Below are 19,961 nucleotides of genomic sequence, written 5' to 3'. Positions count from 1 at the left end.
TTGCTCACTGCCCTTGTGCATTGGAAGTGGCATCTTTAACTTTGGAATGTTGAGCAATGGTTCTCAACCCTGGCTCTACTTTCTTAGGCCCAGTCCAGACCAAATAAATCAGACTCTCTGCAAGGTGAGGCCTGGGCACCTTTTTTTTTTTTTTTTTATGTTCCCAGCTGATTCTAATATGCAGCCAGGGTAGAGAACCACTGGGATGAAACGAGAGAATCTGGCTTAGCTGGGATCGCCTCTGTAACCTGGGCTATTAGGACGCTCTAAGCGGGTGGTGATCACCTGCCACAAGCAGGGCCAGGCCATTCTCTTTCACGGCTGTCTTTTATGCCTGGCAGATTGGAATATGGACTGGGACGCCTGCCAGCACGGAATCATAGACTGTCAGCCCCGAAAGGGACTTATGTGATCATAACCCTTTTGAAAAGCTTATGAATTTTGAGTCAAATTTATTCTACCTTTGAAATTTGGGGATTTCAACCATTTCCAAGACCTGAAATAAATTGAAATGTTCACTCCAGTCAGCTCCCAGAGTGGAGTCCATTCATGTTTTTTTTCAAAAAGCCGGCCTAACAAACACTACAATTATCTCCAGCTTAGCACGTCTCTCCCCCAGCAGGCAATGCCGAGCCTCACGCATCATTAAAAACATCGTCCAGTTAATTCAAAGCAAGTCATGAGAGGAGCAGGACTAGTCAGGCTTTCAGTGATCGGGTGACTTTCCATTTAAAAGACTGAGAAATTGGGACACGAAGATAAGCATGGCTCAGACCCCCTTGGAAAATTGGGATCAAAGTTGAGAAATGAACTCTGTCTCCAGTCATTTTCTCCATCACACAGGGCTGCCTGCCGCGAGCTGAGAGTTCATTTTGCCTTATGTGTTTTCACTGTACTAATGGGAAAGAGCCAGACGTCCTCGTGGCCATCGTATTATTCTCAGATAATCCTAACCACTGACAGCACAGACCTGTTAAACCTTCTTCCTCCAAACGCGGGCCTGGGCCAGGTGCATCGGCACCACTTGGAAGCCTGTTAGGAATGCAGACTCTCAGGCCCTTCCCAGACCAGAGGGCTCAGAATCTGCATTTAACCAGGTTCTCAACATCACCGGTTGAGAAGTATAGCCCCAGTCAAGCCACATCATTTTAAGATCTACCCCATCTGGTGTGATGGGGGTAGGGTCGGAACACAGCAAAGCTACTGGGAGGCAGGGAGGACATGCACAGCTACAAAACCACACCCCACTTCTGGCAGCGTGCATCTCACCGCCAGCCCCCTGTGAAAGCACGGGGGTGTTTAAAGGGCAACGAGAGGACACTTGTCCCACAGAGCGACCATCAATCTCAGCGCTCCTCCCAGTCACCCATGCACATGGGCGTCGATCTTTATTTCCCGGGCACTGCTCTGTGAGTCCGTTTGTGCTGTCACATCTGGAGGATGTGCCCCATTAAGATATTGTCACATCTGGAGGGTGCCAGAGATGCCCTACGTCAGCCACTCAGGCCGGTGGGAACACACCAGAACAGACCCACTCACAGTGACTGAGCTTGTGTCCTCATGGTTGGCGGCCTGGACTCTGAGAATATAGATGGGGGTCGTTTCATAGTCCACTTTAGTCACCAGCTGGAGTTCTCCTGTTTTGGGGTTAATCCAAAATATGTCTGGGTACGGGAGGCTGGCCCCCCCAGTGGAGATGGAGTACACAGTGCTGCTCTGGGGGAAGTCTTTGTCAGCGGCCTGCACCCGTCCAATCCGGACTCTGGCTGGAAGAACAAAGTACGTGAGATTAGTCCTGCTTTAGGGGTGCAGGGAGGGTCCAGGAGCAGACACTCTCTCTGGTAGGGCAGAAAGGCTTTTGGAGGTCCCTTTACTGTTCAAACTCTGTGTTTTATGTCTTCAATTCTATTAAATTCAGATTATGCTAATGAACACCCCCTAGGTCACTGGTCCTGTGATCCAAGCCATACTGTGAGGCGTAAAAGACAATTCACGCCTTTATGTAGATTCCAACAGCGCCAGTCATTATGCCAGCGGTTCTCAACCTGTGGGTCGCGACCCCTTTGGAGGGCGAAAGACCCTTTCACAGGGTCGTTCCTGCATATCAGATATTTACATTACGATTCATAACAGTAGCAACATTACAGTTATGACATAGCAACGAAAATAATTTTATGGTTGGGTCACAACATGAGGAACTGTATTTAAAGGGCCAGAAGGTTGAGAAGCACTGCATTATGCTATCATACACCACACTGCAAAGAACATTCTAAAAGTCTTGTATTTTTCGCATTTTCTGTAATACATGAGATGAAAAATAAACAATTTTTTGTTTGTTTTGTTTTTTTGTTAATCCTCACCCAAAGATAATTTTCCATTGATTTTTTTAGGGAGAGTGGAAGAGAGAGGGAAAGACAGAGAGAGGCACATGGATTGGTTGCCTCCTGCACAAGCCCTGACCAGGGCCTGGGCCAGGGAGGAGCCTGCAACCCAGATGTGTATCCTTGACCAGAATCGAACCCGAGATCCTTTGGTCCCCAGGTCTATACTCTATCCACCGAGCCAAACCGACTATGGCAAAAAATAAACAATTTGTAAGAGTTTGGCAATGGAGAATTACAGAATATAGATTTTTAAAAATTTTTTAATCATTTTTTATTTTTCAGTTAGTTGACATGCAATATATTATATTAGTTTCCGGTGTACGCCCCAGTGAATAGATATCATATTACAGGGTATTGATTTTTAAATACTGTTCCATTTTGTTTATCTCACAAACCTTGTTGGTGGGAATGCTGCAGTTCTGGCTTGCTTGTTTTGTGGAAGTTCGTTTTCGTAAGTTTTACTCCTTAAGGGCAGAAACCTCTCATCCAACTACATAACCCCAGCACCAAGCGCTTGACTCAAAGTAGGGGATCAATGACTGAAGGGAGATCTCTGAATTGATAAAGAGCCTATTCCTATTGCACTTGATAGGCACTGGGTAAGGGATAAAGAATTAAAACCATTTCCTTTAGACCAGTGGTTCTCAACCTTCCTAATGCCGCGACCCTTTAATCCAGTTCCTCATGTTGTGGTGACCCCCAACCATAAAATTATTTTCATTGCTACTTCATAACTGTAATTTTGCGACTGTTATGAATCATCATGTACATATCTGATATGCAGGATGTATTTTCATTGTTAAAAATTGAACATAATGAAAGCATAGTGATTCATCACAAAAACAATATGTAATTATATATGTGTTTTCCGATGGTCTTAGGCGACCCCTGTGAAAGGGTCGTTCGACCCCCAAAGGGGCCGCGACCCACAGGTTGAGAACCGCAGCTTTAGACCCTCTTTTTGTGTTTTGTTTAAAACTTAATGTCAGGAAATAGAGAGCATCATAGAGAGAGAATACAACGGAGGGGGATCATTTTAGGAGTGTTTTGGTTTAGCTTTTTGTTTTAAATATAGAAGTATCCATGATAAAAGGATCAAAAACTGAATACTGGAGTTAACGAGGGGGGGGGCGCGGGGGGGACCACTTTCAAACGGAAAGAAAGCGGGGGTGGGGGGGGCGGGGGTGTGGGGAGTCTCCTCTTTAAAGGGGAAGAGCCTTCAGAAATCCAGGCATTGTAAAGGGCAAAAACAAGGCCTCCAGTGAACCCTAATAAGGGAGAGAAGACGTCTTTATTTTGTTTGTAAATGAAGGGAATCTAGGAATGGGAAACCTTTTCTCTATTTTAAAATTTCAATTCTCCGAATGAGCTAGATAAACATCACAGTGGAGACCGAGGGAAAACTTCAGCTACAACAAAGGAGGATTAGGGGAATCAAGCACTCAGGCAAGCAATCAGGGGGTTCAGAGAAATGCAGTTTAATCAACAGTTTTCAAAATCTAGAGTTCACCTGAAGGGCTCCTCAGCAGTGAGGACGATTTAAAAAGAATAAGAGATGCAATAAACTCGATTCCGCTGTGAATCGCTGTGCACAACACCACGCGGGGCCTCTGGCAGGGAGCTTCCCCTCCACGAGTGTGCATCTGGTTGGAATCTGTCAAGAGCGCGGTGGCCTGTTTCTCATCTATTACTCACCTGGGCTTATTTCTGACACGTCAAAGACATAGGATGGCTGATCAAAGACAAGAGGAAACTCATTTTCTGGGCTTGTTAGGACATAAATGTAGATGTTATCTAAAAAGAGAAATAGAAAAAATTTAAATCATAATATTCTGTTCTCATTGACTTGTTTATTAAACATTAGAGACCAGGTGCACGAAATTTGTGCACTTGTGGGGGGGGGGCAGGTCCCTCAGCCCGGATTGCGAGAGGACACAGGCCAGGCCGAGGGACCTCACCGGGGCACAATTTGGGCCATGGAGGGACTCAGGAGGTTGGTCAGCTGGGGAGGGACTGCAGGAGGGCTCCAGGGTGTGTCTGGCCTGTCTTGCTCAGTCCCGATTGGCCGGACCCCAGCAGCAAGCTAACCTACCAGTCGGAGCGTCTGAACCCTGGTAGTCAGGGAACATCACAGTGACTGGTCAACTGTCTGCCCCCTGGTGGTCAGTGCATGTCATAGTCTTAGTATATCATCAGTATATTACGCTTTGATTGGTTGAATGGCTGACTGGACAACCAGATACTTAGCATATTAGGCTTTTAAAAGCATTTCCTATGTAACAGGTGCTGTGCAAAATATTAAGGCTGCAAGGAGAATAAGACCTGGAAGTTCCTGCCTTTGAGATGCTTCAGGCAGTTCCTTCTGATAAACACATGTACAGGTCACTACGGAAGCCAGAGGAAGTGCAAGCTGAGCTTCACAAAGATCTTTAGAGCTAGACAAATGGGGTGAGGGGGGTCATGGGGGTGTGATTCTAGACATGTACATGGATATCAAGGCATAAAACTGCATGATTCACTCAGAAAAACGGCAAGCTATTTGGCCTAGTTAGAAAAAAGGAGGTTTAGAAGCAAGCTGCTGGAGCTGAAGCTAAAGAGTTAGGCAGGGGCTGAATGGTGGAAGTCCTTGTGTGCCAAAGGATTAGAACTTGAACTTGACAGCTATGGGGACACTCGGGGCTTTAAGCAAGAAAGTAATATGATGACGCTCTCATTTCCTAAATTCACTGTCAGAAATGTGGAGGATGCTTTAGGAAGGGGCAAGGCAAAGTCAGAGAGATCCTTAAAGAGTCTCAAATGTTGTAATTCAGCCCAGAAAGAGGAGGTTCTGCATTAGAGCGGGACTAGTGGGATGGGGCTGGGGTGGTGGGTGAGGGGCAGCAGAAGCTTGAGATTTTAGAAGGTGACACAGAAGAAAGGCTTGAGACCACTTCAGTGTGCTTGGTGACAGGCAGGAGGAAGCAGGGCTGATTCCCAAGTGTTTGGGGTTTTTGAAGTCTCCTCTTTAACACAAATACCTAGCCCAATACTGAGTACTGCCTGGCAGTCTAGTCACTGCTGCTCAAGGAAGATGCTTCATGAAATAAGTCAAAATGATACTTGCTTTTGTAGTAAGGAGGGGCAACGTCCTGCACCTGGGTTGTCACAGTGTATTTATTGCCGGCTGCTAGATTACTTGGATTTTCATAATCTAGATCACCAGTCAACTAGATTAAAACAGAGATATCAGATCATACAGAAAAGCAATCCTTTTAATTCAACTGACGAAGACATTTTTCTATCTATAAGTAGAAATGCAAATTGAAAAGCCTTTCTGGAAAGCATTTGCCTACATAAGGAACTTTAAAGCGTTATGCTCATAACTGTCCATTGTGTCCATTCTCTGCTCACTGCTAATGAATTTATTGGAAAGAATCTATGTTTAAAGATGTCCATCAAGTACTATTGCCCAACAGGCTCAAGACCGCAGGTTAGCCGAAACCGGTTTGGCTCAGTGGATAGAGCGTCGGCCTGCGGACTGAAAGGTCCCAGGTTTGATTCTGATCAAGGGCATGTACCTGGGTTGCGGGCATATCCCCAGTAGGAGATGTGCAGGAGGCAGCTGATCGATGTTACTCTCTCATCGATGTTTCTAACTCTATCTCTCTCACCTCCTCTCTGTAAAAAATCAATAAAATATATTTTAAAAAAAAGACTGCAGGTTAGTTGAAGAGAAGCACAATATAGAATCCTATATGCAGGAATAATTCCATCATTTAAAATACGTATGCATATATGTATAGGATATACATAAATCTATGTATAGTGAAGAAGGAAATATACCAAAATGCTATTAGTGGTTATCACTGATTGGCAATGCTTTTCTATGTTTCCTACATCAAGCATATATTAATTTCTTCAACAGAAAAAAAAATATTTTTTAGCTGACACTATGAATAAAATTGGTAAAGACGTTCTTGGGGACAGAAGAAGGGCTTTGGATGGGAGGTGGAGAAGGGGGTGGGTGAGAGAATGCCTCCTAGTGGGCTGCTTGCTCTCCTCACTGAGGAATTATCTCTGATGCAAAGCTCCCGTTCCCCCCACCAGGACGACTGCCCCCCAAGTCCCCCCTACTGCCTCCCTCAGCCCTTCCTTTGCCCTCCAGTGGAAACCCTGTAGGTTAAGGTCTCATACAGCTTTTCTTCTTCTTTTTTTAAAATATATTTTTATTGATTTCAGAGAGGAAAGGAGAGGGAGAGAGAGAGACAGAAACATCGATGATGAGAGAGAATCAATGATTGGCTGCTTTCTGCACGCCCCACACGGGATCGAACCGGCAATCGGGGCATGTGCCCTGACCGGGAATCGAACTGTGACCTCATGGTTCATAGGTCAATGCTCAACCACCGAGCCATGTCAGCCGGGCGAGATCTGCTTTCCATGCCCGCCCTGCTTCCAAGTCTGCTTTTGCCCCTGTGGGGATGCTGTTGAGTGAGGCTACCTAAACAGCCTGGCTTTCTCATTCCCCTCTGGGTCTGCAGGGGTCGTACCAGGCTGAATTTAGCAGGATACACTCATCAAGGCCCTGGACCTGCTTTCTCTCATCTCACACCTCCACTGTCCAGAAGGAGCACTCAAATATACGAGAGTACTTGAGCCCAGGGGGCACTAACGTGACTATAGAGGCAGCTGAGCAGGCACAGCAAACTGCAGCTACGCAAGAGAGAATCCAGTCTTTAGCACCCCAGGCATAACTATGCATAACAGACCATTCCGGAACTTGGGTAAAATAAAGAGCAAATGGGGAAAACAGTCACTATTATGTGTGTCAGTTACAGCCCTGCAGTGAGGGAGTTACCTTGGAAATTTCTCTCTCAGGGGCAGCAAAAGCACCATGCATGTCAGGCCAGCTTCCCCCATGCCCTCTCAACGATGCGATGACCATTAACTGACCACAATTTTCCCAGAGCCAGCTGGATCCTGTAAGAATCTGCGGCGGCTCCCCACTCCAGATGGCTCGGTAAAGTTGAATTGGCTGTTTGGTGCTTCGCTGTCATCATCAAAGCAGACCGTGTTCAGGTCCAGAAGCAACGTCCCCTTGGCTGCGCGTTCAGGCACCATAATGCTGGTGAAGAGACGTGATTCAATAGCTTCCCCAACAAATGGCGACTTGAGTGTTCCTTCTGACATAGACCCAAGGCCAGACACCTCCGCTTTAGTTTCAGTTCAAAGCAAGTCCCTGGTAACTGCAGTAACGGCCTAACTAGAGTCCCTGCTCTGCCCTGGCCTCCTTTCCGGCTGTCCTTAACACACCCGCCAGAGGGACCCTGATACATGCTGTCAGGTCGGGTCACTCCTCTGCTCCTCAATCCCACGTGGCTCCTCATTGCACTCAGAGTCCTGACTTTAACCTGTGCACCACCCCCCTCACCCTTACCTGTCTGAACTCATCGCTTCCTTGTTCCCTCTACTCCAGCTGGCCCGGTGCTCCTTGAGCACTCCCCAGGCTCTGCCCTCAGGGCCATTCCACCTACTATGGAATGCCCTTCCCACCAAGGTCCATGTGGCTGCCTTTTCACGTTCTTTAATCTCTAACCCAATGTTACCTTCTCAGGAGGCTATCCCGGCGATCCTACCTAAACTGTGAATGAGCCCTGCCCATAGCTTCCTCTCCCATTCCCCCTTTTTCATTTTTAATTCTTGGCACTTGTTGTTTTCCAATATACTAGATAGCTTACTTATTTATCCAGTTCATCATCGTTTGCCCCACTCGACTGTAAGCTCTACAAGGGCAGGGATCTTTGTCTGCTTTGTTCTGGACATGCTCAATAGACATTTGTTGAATGAATGGATGGTAGCTTATGAGACTAGCACAGTAGTAAAGAAGAATACATATAAAGAAGAATGTAAGAAAAATATAAATTCTTCCACCTCCTGTCAGAGTTTATAATCTGCTTAGGGGAAACCCGGCACCCCTCACCTTCCATGCTTTGAAGGTTGGGAATTCCTCTACTTGTTTCTAATAGCATCAATATCACCTTAGTATTATTCATTCAATAGAGGTTTATTAAGAGTCAAATTCAGGGCTCCTAATCTCCGATGGTCCCAGGGTCTAAGCAAACAGCACAAGTAAAGCTGCCTACAACCAAGAGCTATCTGGTCAAGCCCAGCTTGGCATGGGAGACTGAGGAACATGATTACACTGACAGGCTTCAGTTCATTGAGGGACTTTATCATGCTTCCAGGTTTCAGTTGTCCCATCTGTAAAATGGACGTAAATGATGCCAGTTAGCTTTTGTTACATAACAAACCAGCCCCAATGTAGTGGCTTAAAGCAACAGGCACATATTATTTCTTTCAATATTAAGGATTAGCCATTCATTCTTTTGGTTCTAGTTCAACTTGGCTGTGGTCACTGGCAGCTTGGCTGGGGCTAGATATCTAGGATGACCTTGTTCACAAGTCTGGTGGTAGGAAGGTGGTAGTTCTGTTTCATGGCGTCTCCTATCCTCCAGGAGACTAGTTCGGGCTCTTCACATGAAGATCTCAGGTTTCCAAAAGTAGCAAAAGAGGGCAAGCCCCAGTGCACGTATCCTTCCAGGCCTCTGCTGGGCCACATTTGTGAATGTTCCAACGGCTAAAGCAACTGATGTGGTCAAGGGCAGATTCAAGTAGTAGAAAGAGAAACCCTATCTTGACGGGAGGAATGGTGAAATCACATTGCCCGCAGACAGGCAGGGAGGGATTTGTGGCTGGTGTTTTGGTTTTGGGTTTGTTTGGGTTTTTAGTTTTGTTTGTTTATTTGTTTTTGCTACCTACCTTCAATCATAGTTTGCCTCGGGCAGAATTTCTTACAAAAAGTGTATTTGGCTGCCATGAGAATGTGCCTGGAAGACCTTCAATCACAGGAACATAATTGACCCCAGATGCCAGCTGCTGGGCTCTGAAATCCATTGCTATGTTTGCAATGAGGCCATGTGCCCATGACTGGGTGTGGCAGAGATTAAGACAGGCTCATTCCTGTGCTGGGGCAGCTGACTTCGGCTTCAGGACTTCCCAGTGCCCTAGACGAACCTTCCATGGACAGCATGGCCTGCTAGAACATTTCTGCCCTCCTCGCCCCCTCTTTCCTTCATTCAGGTCAGACTTGCGTTGTGGTCTGAGGACTCTCCCAGCCTCCTCATTGTCTTCTGCAGGCATTTCCCCTAATAAATGCCTTTAACATTTACTCCTATCTCCTCAGAGCACCCAGACTAATGTGTTCAATTCTTTAATCCTCTGAACTATCACCTCTCTACAACCAAATTGTGCTCCCTTCCACTATTGGCAGCTAAAATGGGCTCTGGGCTCAGCAAACGTGGAGCAAATTCTGACAGCCAGGATGGTCTTAGGCTGCTGAGGATAACTGGGTTCGCTCCCTGGAAAGCACTTTTTCTGACAGGTGTAACTGAATCTCCATGATGCCTCCGTGTTTCAGCAGGACTGGAGTCCAAGCATTTCCATTCCTGCCTTGCATACACAGTGCCATGGTTTTTATTACCAAGTACTTGGAATAGATGCCATTTATTAAATACCAACTATATGCTGTATCACTTTAAAAATATCATCTCTAATCCCCTCATTTCCAAAAGGTTTATATTCTTGTCCCCTTTTAGAGGTGAAGAAAGAGTCGTTTGGAGTGGTTTCAAGACCTGTCCAGGAAAGTTGATGCATACGGGCACAATTCCCTATTGTCTGTGTTAGAGTCACAGTAAATACTACTTCAAGTTCCATGATTCAGTGAGTCTCCAGGCCCACAGATGGTTTGGGAATCTGAGCCTTGATTCTAACTCTGCAGAGACCAAGAGGTTGCGTCATGCAAAGAATCCAGGGTCCTGAAGCCAGATGACTCACTATTCACACACTCAGCCCCTCAGGGATGCCTGGCATGTGCTTTTCATTCATCTCTGACACTTGGTATTTTCCCCCTAAACACTTGACTTGGAAAACCACTCCTCCTCATTCAACAATCCCTGCCTCAAAAGCAGGTTGCCCCCACTCCCAGCCATCTGACCACGGTCCCCTCCCCAGACAAAGGTGACTGGCCCAGTGACATTCGAAATCAGCTGACCTCTGGCTCTGGCCCTCAGTAAGCACTTTCAGCCTCATAGTTTACAACCAGAGTGGGGCTGTCACAGGCTTTTGATGCCTCCATCAGGGCCCTGGGCTCATGCATCACCAGCCTGGGAAAAGTAGGGGCCTGGGTCTAAGGGCTATTTTCCTCTTGGCCCAGCTCAAGAGCCGGAGACTCACAAGACAGCGGGGGGCCAGGTACGCAGCCCTGCCTCCTCCCACCCTCTTCTACCTGCTCTCCCCAACTCCAATGCAGGGATGGCACCAAGAGCCTTGAGCCCTGAAGGAGTGAATATTCAGGGACAAATGTTGTTAGAGTCCGGTGGCAGCACTAGTTCTGCTGTTTGGTGTGCTTGGACTCTGGCATGGTGGGAAGGGGAAGGAGGTAAGAATGGGAGGATGGGAGGTGATGCAGGGTCAGGGTTCCCAGCCCGTGCAGTATGCAAATGAGGCTTGGTTTTGGAGTAAAGACCTCCAAGGAGCTTTCTGTTGTCCTGTCTCACATCTTGTCTGGAGGGACTTGAGCATTTTATTTAGAGTTACCTTTAGTAATAAATACAATTAGTTCACTTACTTCTGGCTTTGACTTTCAGAGCTAATTTGGAGAGAAGATTATCAAGAGTAGGATTCTACATGGGTTTTCCTGGACAGTCTAGGATATTTAAAATGTGATTTTACCAGCCAATATGGAATGGAATGCTGTCTGCAAATGCCATCCATGCATCAAGGTTCTCCAGAGTGCAGGAGGCCACAGCGTGCATTTAACAGCACTGCACCAAGGGGAGAAAGCTGACAAGGAAGCGTGGAGAGACCACAGCCCTCTCCAGTAAGTACTGTACTCAGACTTCTTACTCCTCCACCCCTTTCCCCACCTTCAGGCCAGGGAACAGAAGAAGAGCAGCAGGGCCTAGAAGGGCAGCATAGGAGGAGAGGAATTCCCCAGGATGCACTGGAGCCACCCAAGAATGCTAGCATAGATTTAGATTTTCAAAGAAAGTAGAGGTGTGACCTTGCATGTCATCTCTACTCCAGCCCCAGGGCCCAGACTTCTGGTAACAGTGGTGGATTCGATTTATACACGTAATGGGGTAGAAGTCACAATCCTAACTACCCATGGCACCATCTGCACCCATCAAACAGGCTCTGAGGTTACGGTTGGAATAGGAGCCTATCACATGATCAAGGTTATTATTGACTTGAGGGCTTCAGCAGGAAGGGGATGGCAAATTAGGATAACACTAGAGGAGGTTTAGTAAAGGGACTACCACAAAGGTATATGAGAATATGGGTGGTGCAATGTCTCTGGCCTGATAAAGTGGATCTTCCATATCTAGGTCGGAGGAGCCAGTACAAGGAGCAGTCCCTGAAACTGGAATCCAGGGATGGACAGTGCCGTGTGCTGAGGGCTGCCTTTTAGGAACTGAGACCTGCAGGAGGTGGAGGGACTCATCCAGCTGACGGGGAGGGAGCCAGGGGAATAAATAAGCTGATTTCATGCTCCCTCTCTTCCTACTGGCCAACCAGAAGCTGCAGGGCAAGGGAGCAGTTGATATCTACATAAGTCAGCCTCCTGGGACACAGAGCAGGGAGGAAGGCTGGAAGCTGGGTCTGAGGGGGCAATGGAATGTATCTAGAACAGGGTTTACAGTTTGATATCAGGCTCAAAGCCACACTTAATCTTAGCATTATGCTGGGCATGCCAATTGGGAGAACAGGGAGACATTTACCAACATAATAAAGGAATTCATATTTCTATTGCTTGCCCTAGACCAGTGGTTTTCAACCTTCCTAATGCTGTGACCCTTTAATACAGTTCCTCATGTTGTGATGACCCCCAACCATAAAATTATTTTCGTTGCTACTTCATAACTGTAAATTTGCTACTGTTATGAATCGTAAATATCTGATATGCAGGATGTATTTTCATTGTTACAAACTGAACATAATTAATGCACAGTGATTAATCACAAAAACAATATGTAATTATATATGTGTTTTCTGATGGTCTTAGGCGACCCCTGTGAAAGGGTCGCGACCCACAGGTTGAGAACCGCTGCTCTACTAGTGGTTGGCAAACTGCGGCTCATGAGTCACATGCGGCTCTTTGGCCCCTTGAGTGTGGCTCTTCCACAAAATACCGACTTCTGCACATGGGCCACGAAGTTTCAATCGCACTGTACATGCACGTCCGCACGTGGTATTTTGTGGAAGAGCCACACTCAAGGGGCCAGTTTGCCGACCACTGGTCTAGGGGCCTTCGCTCTTTCCACAGCCACACTACGGATTGTGCCTGTGCCCAATGTCCCCTGGAGTTTAAAAAGTCAACTTGTAAAACCAGTCAAAGATGAACGGACAAACTCCGAAGGAGGCTCTCCATGTGGACATCTGAACATGGAACTACTCTGGTCGCCAGCTTGCTCCAGGGGGAGCCACCGTCAGATTCCTCAGAAACCGGAGCTAGCTACTCCAAAAGCACTGTGGAGATGAAGCTACCCCAGGCAGTCGCTAGTCTTGTGGCATTTAGACAAACTACTTAGTAGAAAGACAATACTGTTTTCAAAAAGGCATATGGACCCAGAGTCACAAGGGACTTTATTTTAAAGTAATGATGAATAGATTGTGAGACAAACAACAGATCAAAACACACAAAATAACTTGCATCCCACTTGTATCTGCATTTCCCCCTTCCTATTGCCTTTCTTTACATGCAATTAAGTTGCGTAAAGTGAATTAGATGCTTTGTTTTGTTTTAAGTAAATACTTGGTTTGATTTATTCATATTACTGGCAGTGTGTTTCTCTCTCAACTATATATCATAACCACTAACAGCACCATCTTCCCCTGAATGGCAATAAATAAAGGAAAGGCACAGCCCAGGGAGGGTCTAACAAGTCCCCGTAGTACTTCTCACCGATGGAGATGAACACGTTGTAGAAGAGAGCAAAATAAAAATATTTTTTAACCCAGTTAGAAAGTGGAGAAGGGAGACAATGAACGAAGAGGAAAGAAAATGAAAGAGAGGCAAGAAAAAAGGATGATGGAAGGAAAACCTATCAACTAAATTGGACATTTCAAATCTACTTATTTCATGAGCCCCGTCCTAGTGCGCATGCTTCTTCAGCTTCCCCTGAGAATAACCAGAGTGGCCGAAGGGCTGAGGACCACTGAGGAGGTGAAATCCCCAGCACGTGTCTCAGGGTGTGAATACCTGAAGGTGAACTTGGTGCAAGTAGCAGGGTTGTCATTAATGTCCTTCACCAGGAAGGTTATCTGCATGCGATTCTCCTGACCCCCGAAGGGTCTGTCCTTCACCAGAACTTCCAGAGAAATGGCGGGATTTTGTCTTAATTCGCCTGCATCTCGGTCTAGCCTGTGGGCCACTTGGATGGTACCAGTCACTAAGAAGGCAAAGATTAGAACATGACTCTTTGGAGAGCAATGAAGAGTAAAGGCAGATGGAGACCTGTAGAACATTGAAAAGAACATTCTGATATGGGACAGGCTTACACAGAGACTATCCTCACACAAACTCATTTTTAAAAATTCATGTGTAAGTTTGTGTATTGGACATTGATTGGGGTATCTGGCCCGACCCTTCTAGAATTGTTTACCCCATACTTCAGGGTTGGGCCCATAGATGAGTGGACTGGTAGGCAGCTGACTCCCGCCTGACCCCCTGGGTTCCGTTACTGGAGATTTTGTAGCTGAGAGACATAAGTTGGGTAACCATTCAGATTAATAGTAGAGCGACAGGTAAGAGGCCAGAACTCTCGCTGCTGAAGTTACTGGAGCAGTGCTGATCCCCTGCCTTTCCAGGTCCAGACTGCCCCACTCTTTCTCATGAGACACCTAGCATCCTACTGATGTGTCCCTATCTTTATTTTCCCCCCCTCTTGCTTGGTTTGATTTGCCTTAATTTCTGTTACTTGCAACCAAAGAGTCTTAAATATGCTCCCCCTGCAAAACACTGTATTGGTTAAAAGTTCCATTTTGCAATACTTGCATGAACAACATTTTAAATCGTGGTTGTCTATCCCTATACTATCAGCTGAGTGAGGTCCTTGGTGACAGAGAATTAGGAAGTTTTTAGAAGTAGAGCACAGTTATGGCCTTTGCCTATCTCTCCTGGGAGCAAGTATCCTTTGCCCTAAAGCCTATGGGGCAATAACACACTGACTTTCTGGGATTGTTCCATGCTGGCCTCCACAAAACCATTATGTAAAGGGAGGTCTCTTTTGGTGATGCATAGGGACTCTTGAGGTGATACAGTCTAGGAGTGGTGAAGAGGGTAAGATCTGAAGTTGGGCAGCTTCAATGTGTATATCAGACTCACAACTTACAACCTGTGAGAGCTTGGACAAGAGAATCTATCCGAGTCTCTTTCTAAGCCTCTGTTTCCTCATCTGTCAAATGCAGATTATGACAGTTTGTTGAGTTGCTGTGCTGAGTACTTTATTTTTTAATTATTTTTATTGATTTTTTTAGAGAGGGGAAGGACGAGAGAGAACCATCGATGTGAGAGAAACAGCGATTGGTTGCCTCCCATATGCACCCAACCAGGTATAAACCCGCATCTGGGTATGTGCCTTGATGGGGAATCGAACCCACTACCCTTTGGTGTACCATATGCAATGACACTCCAACCAACTGAGCAACACTGGCCAGGGTGTGCTGAGTAATTTAGATGAAAAGTATGGGGGTCACTCAACAGAGAGCCTGGTCTATATTAAAAGAAACTCCCCTTCTCTGCACCCAGACACCTAGATGGGGAAATAATGCCCAGCAATCCAGCACATTGATCTAGACCAGTGTGGTCCAGGACAGTAACCATGAGCCACATGTGGTGAGCACTTGAAATGCCACTAGTCCGAACTGAGACTTGCAGTAAATATGAAATACACAACAAACTTCAAAGCCTTGGTACAAAAAAAAATAATATAAAATATCTCATTCATAACCTTTAAATATTAACGACATGTTAAAATATTTTTGATCTATTGGTGTTAGCTAAAATGCCTTATTAAAATTAATTTCACGTGTTTCTTTTTAGTTCTTAAAAATGTGGCTACTAGGAACTTTAAAATGGCTTATGTGACTTCTGTTACTATTGGACAATACTGGTCTAGACCCCCTTTTCAGGCCAATGAATTCACCCATCCTTACATAAAGAACCTGCCTCGAGAGTGAAATAGTGGTACATTTGTTGACTGTTTAGTTTCTGCAACCCCCATGCCAGTTGGGTTTTTTGTTTTTATTTTTCTGTTAAACCTCACCAGAGGATGTTTTTTCCATTGATTTTTTTTTTTTAAGAGATAGCCAAAAGGAGGGAAAGAGAGAGAGAAAGAGAAAGAGAAACATTGATTGGTTGCCTCTTGCATGTGCCCAGACCAGGCTAGGGATCCAACCTACCAGCCAGGTAGGCGCCCTTGACTGGAAATCGAACCCACGACCCTTCAGTTTACAGGCCGACACTAACCACTGAGCTACCGGCCAGGTTGATGTCAGCTGTTTTTAAGACGCTTATTACCCTGTTAACTTATGATATTCTAGACCGAAAGGCATGCCCAGGTCAGAAGGCACACAAACTATTTGAAAAACAACCCAAACGGCTGGCTGAATTAAAAGATGCACATAAATGATGTGCGCATGAGTGACTTACACTGATTTATCATGAAATAGCTGTTAACCGTAGTGATGCTGTAGAGGAGGAAACCGGTCAAACCTTCATTATCAGGGTCCTCAGCTGTGATATTGGCCACGATGGTTCCTGGACCCAGCTCTTCCGGAATCACATACATTCGCGTTGGGCTGGAATAGAAATACAGCAGACACAGCTAATTTTCAGGGACACGGGAGGGTAGAGACTGGAGGTGGGTATTTTGGTTCATGCTAAATATAGCTCTGAGCGGTGGAAGTTGCATCAGCATGCTCAGAGGGAGGACGCAGCAGCTGAAAGGATGGGAGGCTGGCTGTTGTGTTTCCAAGGATCACATCCCTGTGGGTGCAATGAAAGCGCCGCGTGGTTATTGCAATGGTTTACATGGGCCGCGGTCTCTGACTTCACCCATCCCTGAAGCCAGTTCAGATCAGCGTTAACGTTGTTTTAAAATAGGCATAGTTGATTTGTCCAGCCATCTTCTCTTTTTCTTCCAATTCTTGTGCAGAAGGTCCCTGAATGATTTTTAAAAGCCATCTGGAAATAACGTCCAGAACGACAGATTTCTGATTCCCATCACATGGCAGCCACCAAAGCCAGACACACTGTAAACCTTCTCTATTCTAGTTTTTTTTTTATTTCTTCTCTGCTCAGTTTTTTTTTTCTCTCCCTTGTCCTTTTTTGTTTCTTTGCTTGAGGAGGCAGAATGTATGCACAGAACTTGTGTACCTTCCCAAGTAGCATTAATCATGAGGTCAGCTCTCTGAATGGAGAAATGAGCGCACCCCCACCCCCACCTCTCTGCAGAAGCCAAGGTGAGAACACTGCCCTCCAAGGATGACTTCTACAAAACAGCCTCAAATCGCCAATTTACCCATCTTCCTCAGACCTCCACTGCCTTCAGAAAAGGCTGGTAATAAGACAGGGAGCTCTGAAGTTTTAACTACGCAACTTGGGTAAATTGAGTGATTCTGAATGCAACAAGGGAGGCTTATTGTTTAAAATAACTGCAGGAAGTCCTACTGCTGAGGAAAAATCACTTCAGTGGGGCAAGTAGTCACCGCTAATTTGCCAATTTCCTAAACGTGGATTTTCCCACATGAGATCTTCGTTAAGAGGGAAGGCTGTACCTCAGATCTAAATGATGGCATTCATTTCCTGAGCTCAGAATATTTCTGCAGCCTGGCCAGTGTGGCTCAGTGGTTGAACATCGACCCATGAACTAGGAGGTCATGGTTCAATTCCCGGTGAGGGCTCATGCTTGGCTTGTGGGCTCGATGCCCAGTAGGGGGCATGCTGGAGACAGCTGATCTGTGTTTCTTTGTCAGTGATGTTTCTATATTGCTTTCCCTCTCCCTTCCTCTCTCTAAAATCAAAAAACATACACATATTTTTAAAAAGAATATTTCTGCAGCTCCGTCTCATCATCCCTGGAGGGCAGGTGGGGCCAGAGCGAGAAAAAACGACAGGGAACCTCTGGCAGAGCCAGAGGCAGGAAGAGAAACCTGGGCCCAGACCCTCCCCAACCTCTTCCTGCGTGCACCCTGGGCCTGCCCCCCTCCCAGAGGTGAGTCCGCTAATGGGGGACAGTAATTTTGTTCCGATCAAGAAGCAACCTGGTGCTCTGGACTCCTCCTCCTCCTCCAGTGTCCCACTGAAGCAGCCTGTCAGTCCATTGACTTACCTCACACACCCCCTCTCAGGGGATCTGTGCTGTGCCCACTGATGGGTCCAGGATTAGACAAGTGAGTAGGGCCAAGGAGGCAGGAATGGCAGGAACTGAACCAGAGCCGAAGGAGAGAGGGGCCAGCCCCAGCTCCTACATCGGGACCAAGCCCTTATGTCCACCATCTGAGAGCTCCTGTTTCTAACCTGTTAGAGTTTTCCTTTGGTTACTTGGAGTGCGTTCTGTTAACCTCCACCAAAGAGATTCCTGTGGCACCTGTGCCACATCCCAGCTGGGTCCCTGCTACCTCAGTCATGGTCCCTGATTTCTTAACAGGCTGCCTGGGGGTGCAGACCTCAGAATCTGCATTTTCAAAAGACACCAGGGGACTGACATGCACTTTAAAGTTTGAGCAGGACTGTTACAATGAATCACCAGAGGTGACAAGCACAGGCTCCCAGCTTCTCATAGGACAGGCCCAGGACACCTTGGGAGGGGAATCTCCCCCTCCCCCTCCCTCCTTCCCTAAGGCTGTGGTCTCACTGGGGGTGATTATGTTGGTTGTCACAATAAGGGAAGGAGGCTGCTATTGGCATCTAAGGGGTAGAGGCCAGGGATGCTGCTAAACATCCCACAATGCACAGGATGCCCCCCATCACAAGGAAGTATCCAGCTCAAAATGTCAGCCGTTTAGGACCGCGCTGCTTCTGAAGGCTCATCTGGTCCATGCCGGGCGCCCCAGGAAAGCAGGTCCCTGGGAAGGGGACTGGTCAGGCTGCTGGTGGTGGCACAGCTCCTCGGGTAAAACATCCTCCCCTTGGCTGGCCGGACACTGAGCCTGGCAGAAGATGAAATCTTTGGTTTGGGAACCCAAGACCCAAGTATGAATAAAATATCATTTAATGTAAAGATGTTACCCTCAGGCCACAGTTAAGATCCATTCAAAGCACAGTGAAACCAGGGGCCTTGCAGCCATCCCATAGGGCAGAGCTCTGACTTGCTGCCTGTACCTTTTTCCTCATAACAGGATCTCCAGAGCCTGGGTGATGGGTAGACAAGAGCCAGTGGCCATGCTCAAGGGGAAGGGGGTGAACTCTGGGTGACGGTGATATGATGACTTCATCACTATGAATAAATATTCAGTAGGTGCAGAAGGTTGTGTATATGCTGCCAGGCACCAGGTTGAAAAGGACTGTGAGTAAATACAAAAAAAAAAAAAAAAAAAAAAGGTGGAAGGGGAGAAAGACCTACTCTAAAAACAGTGCTCTGCAAAAATAGCAAGCATTGTGCTTGGCATGTGGAGAGTAAATGTAAGTCCAGTACTTTTATAATCTAGTGCTCCACTTGAATAATAGCAGAATCCCAGAGTGTACTCATGAGTCCATAAAGTTCAGATGTTTGTCCCCACCCAGGGAGACTCTTTCAACAGCAGAAATAGTTCTTGCTTTGGTCTTAGTAGGACCTTAACAAACAGTGAAGATAGAAGAGTTGTTTCCACAGTTTACATTTTTACTTCACACTCAAATTCACTGTCCTTGAGTCAGTTTGAGGATTTAATTTTGTTAACCCTGAATTAAGCAATTTATGGTTAGTCCTAGCTCTGATTCGGGGTGTGTGTGTGTGTGTGTGTGTGTGTGTGTGTGTGTGTGTGTGAAGAATCATGGCTGAACCATGAAAACCCTCAAAGTCAGCACCGAGTTCGAAACTAAGCAAACTCTTTTGGATTGTGGATGGCTGAGGGACTAGCTGACTCACTCTGAGGAGCTGTGCCACCACCAGCAATCCGGGCAATGTCAGGGCAACTCCTGCCCCAAATCCTCCTTCAAGAGCGCAGACTTTCACAGACCCATCCCAACCAACAGCCATGGAACACTGTTTGAAATAAAGTCGACTGGTTTTTTTAATGGTTAGATGGCCATAAAGATCATGCTCTCTGTCTGGGATGGAACCTAACAGGTTCATCTTTCAAACCAAAAGTGAGAACCAGAGTTCCAGACTGATCCCTGGGGCCCCAACAACCCGCCAAGGTCATGTTCTCTCTCTGCTGAGGTCAATTGCTTTATTTTGGAAGACGTAGTCCAAACCAGATGGTCTGCAAGTTCTGCCCTTGGGAGAAATTATTTTCTCCTTTGCAACCCTGTTAGCCTGTTTCCCCACCTCACAG

The 19,961-nt window shown here is 46.4% G+C and overlaps 1 protein-coding gene across 1 annotated transcript in view; it reads right to left on the bottom strand.

The window, feature by feature from the left end:
• The window catches only part of CDHR3 (cadherin related family member 3), a gene marked incomplete at both ends in the record, with an annotated part of 54,931 nt that overhangs the window by 11,729 nt on the left and 23,241 nt on the right, over window positions 1–19,961 (bottom strand). The window contains 6 exons of the mRNA XM_081102176.1: window positions 1,540–1,766; window positions 4,080–4,178; window positions 5,488–5,590; window positions 7,317–7,488; window positions 13,684–13,873; window positions 16,135–16,283. Coding sequence (XP_080958302.1) covers window positions 1,540–1,766; window positions 4,080–4,178; window positions 5,488–5,590; window positions 7,317–7,488; window positions 13,684–13,873; window positions 16,135–16,283 — 940 coding nt within the window. The remainder of the gene's footprint in view (window positions 1–1,539; window positions 1,767–4,079; window positions 4,179–5,487; window positions 5,591–7,316; window positions 7,489–13,683; window positions 13,874–16,134; window positions 16,284–19,961) is intronic.

Source organism: Myotis nattereri (genome assembly GCF_964212035.1).
Source record: "Myotis nattereri genome assembly, chromosome: 11".
NCBI lineage: Eukaryota > Metazoa > Chordata > Mammalia > Chiroptera > Vespertilionidae > Myotis > Myotis nattereri.
This window is presented reverse-complemented; position numbering and strand designations above follow the sequence as displayed.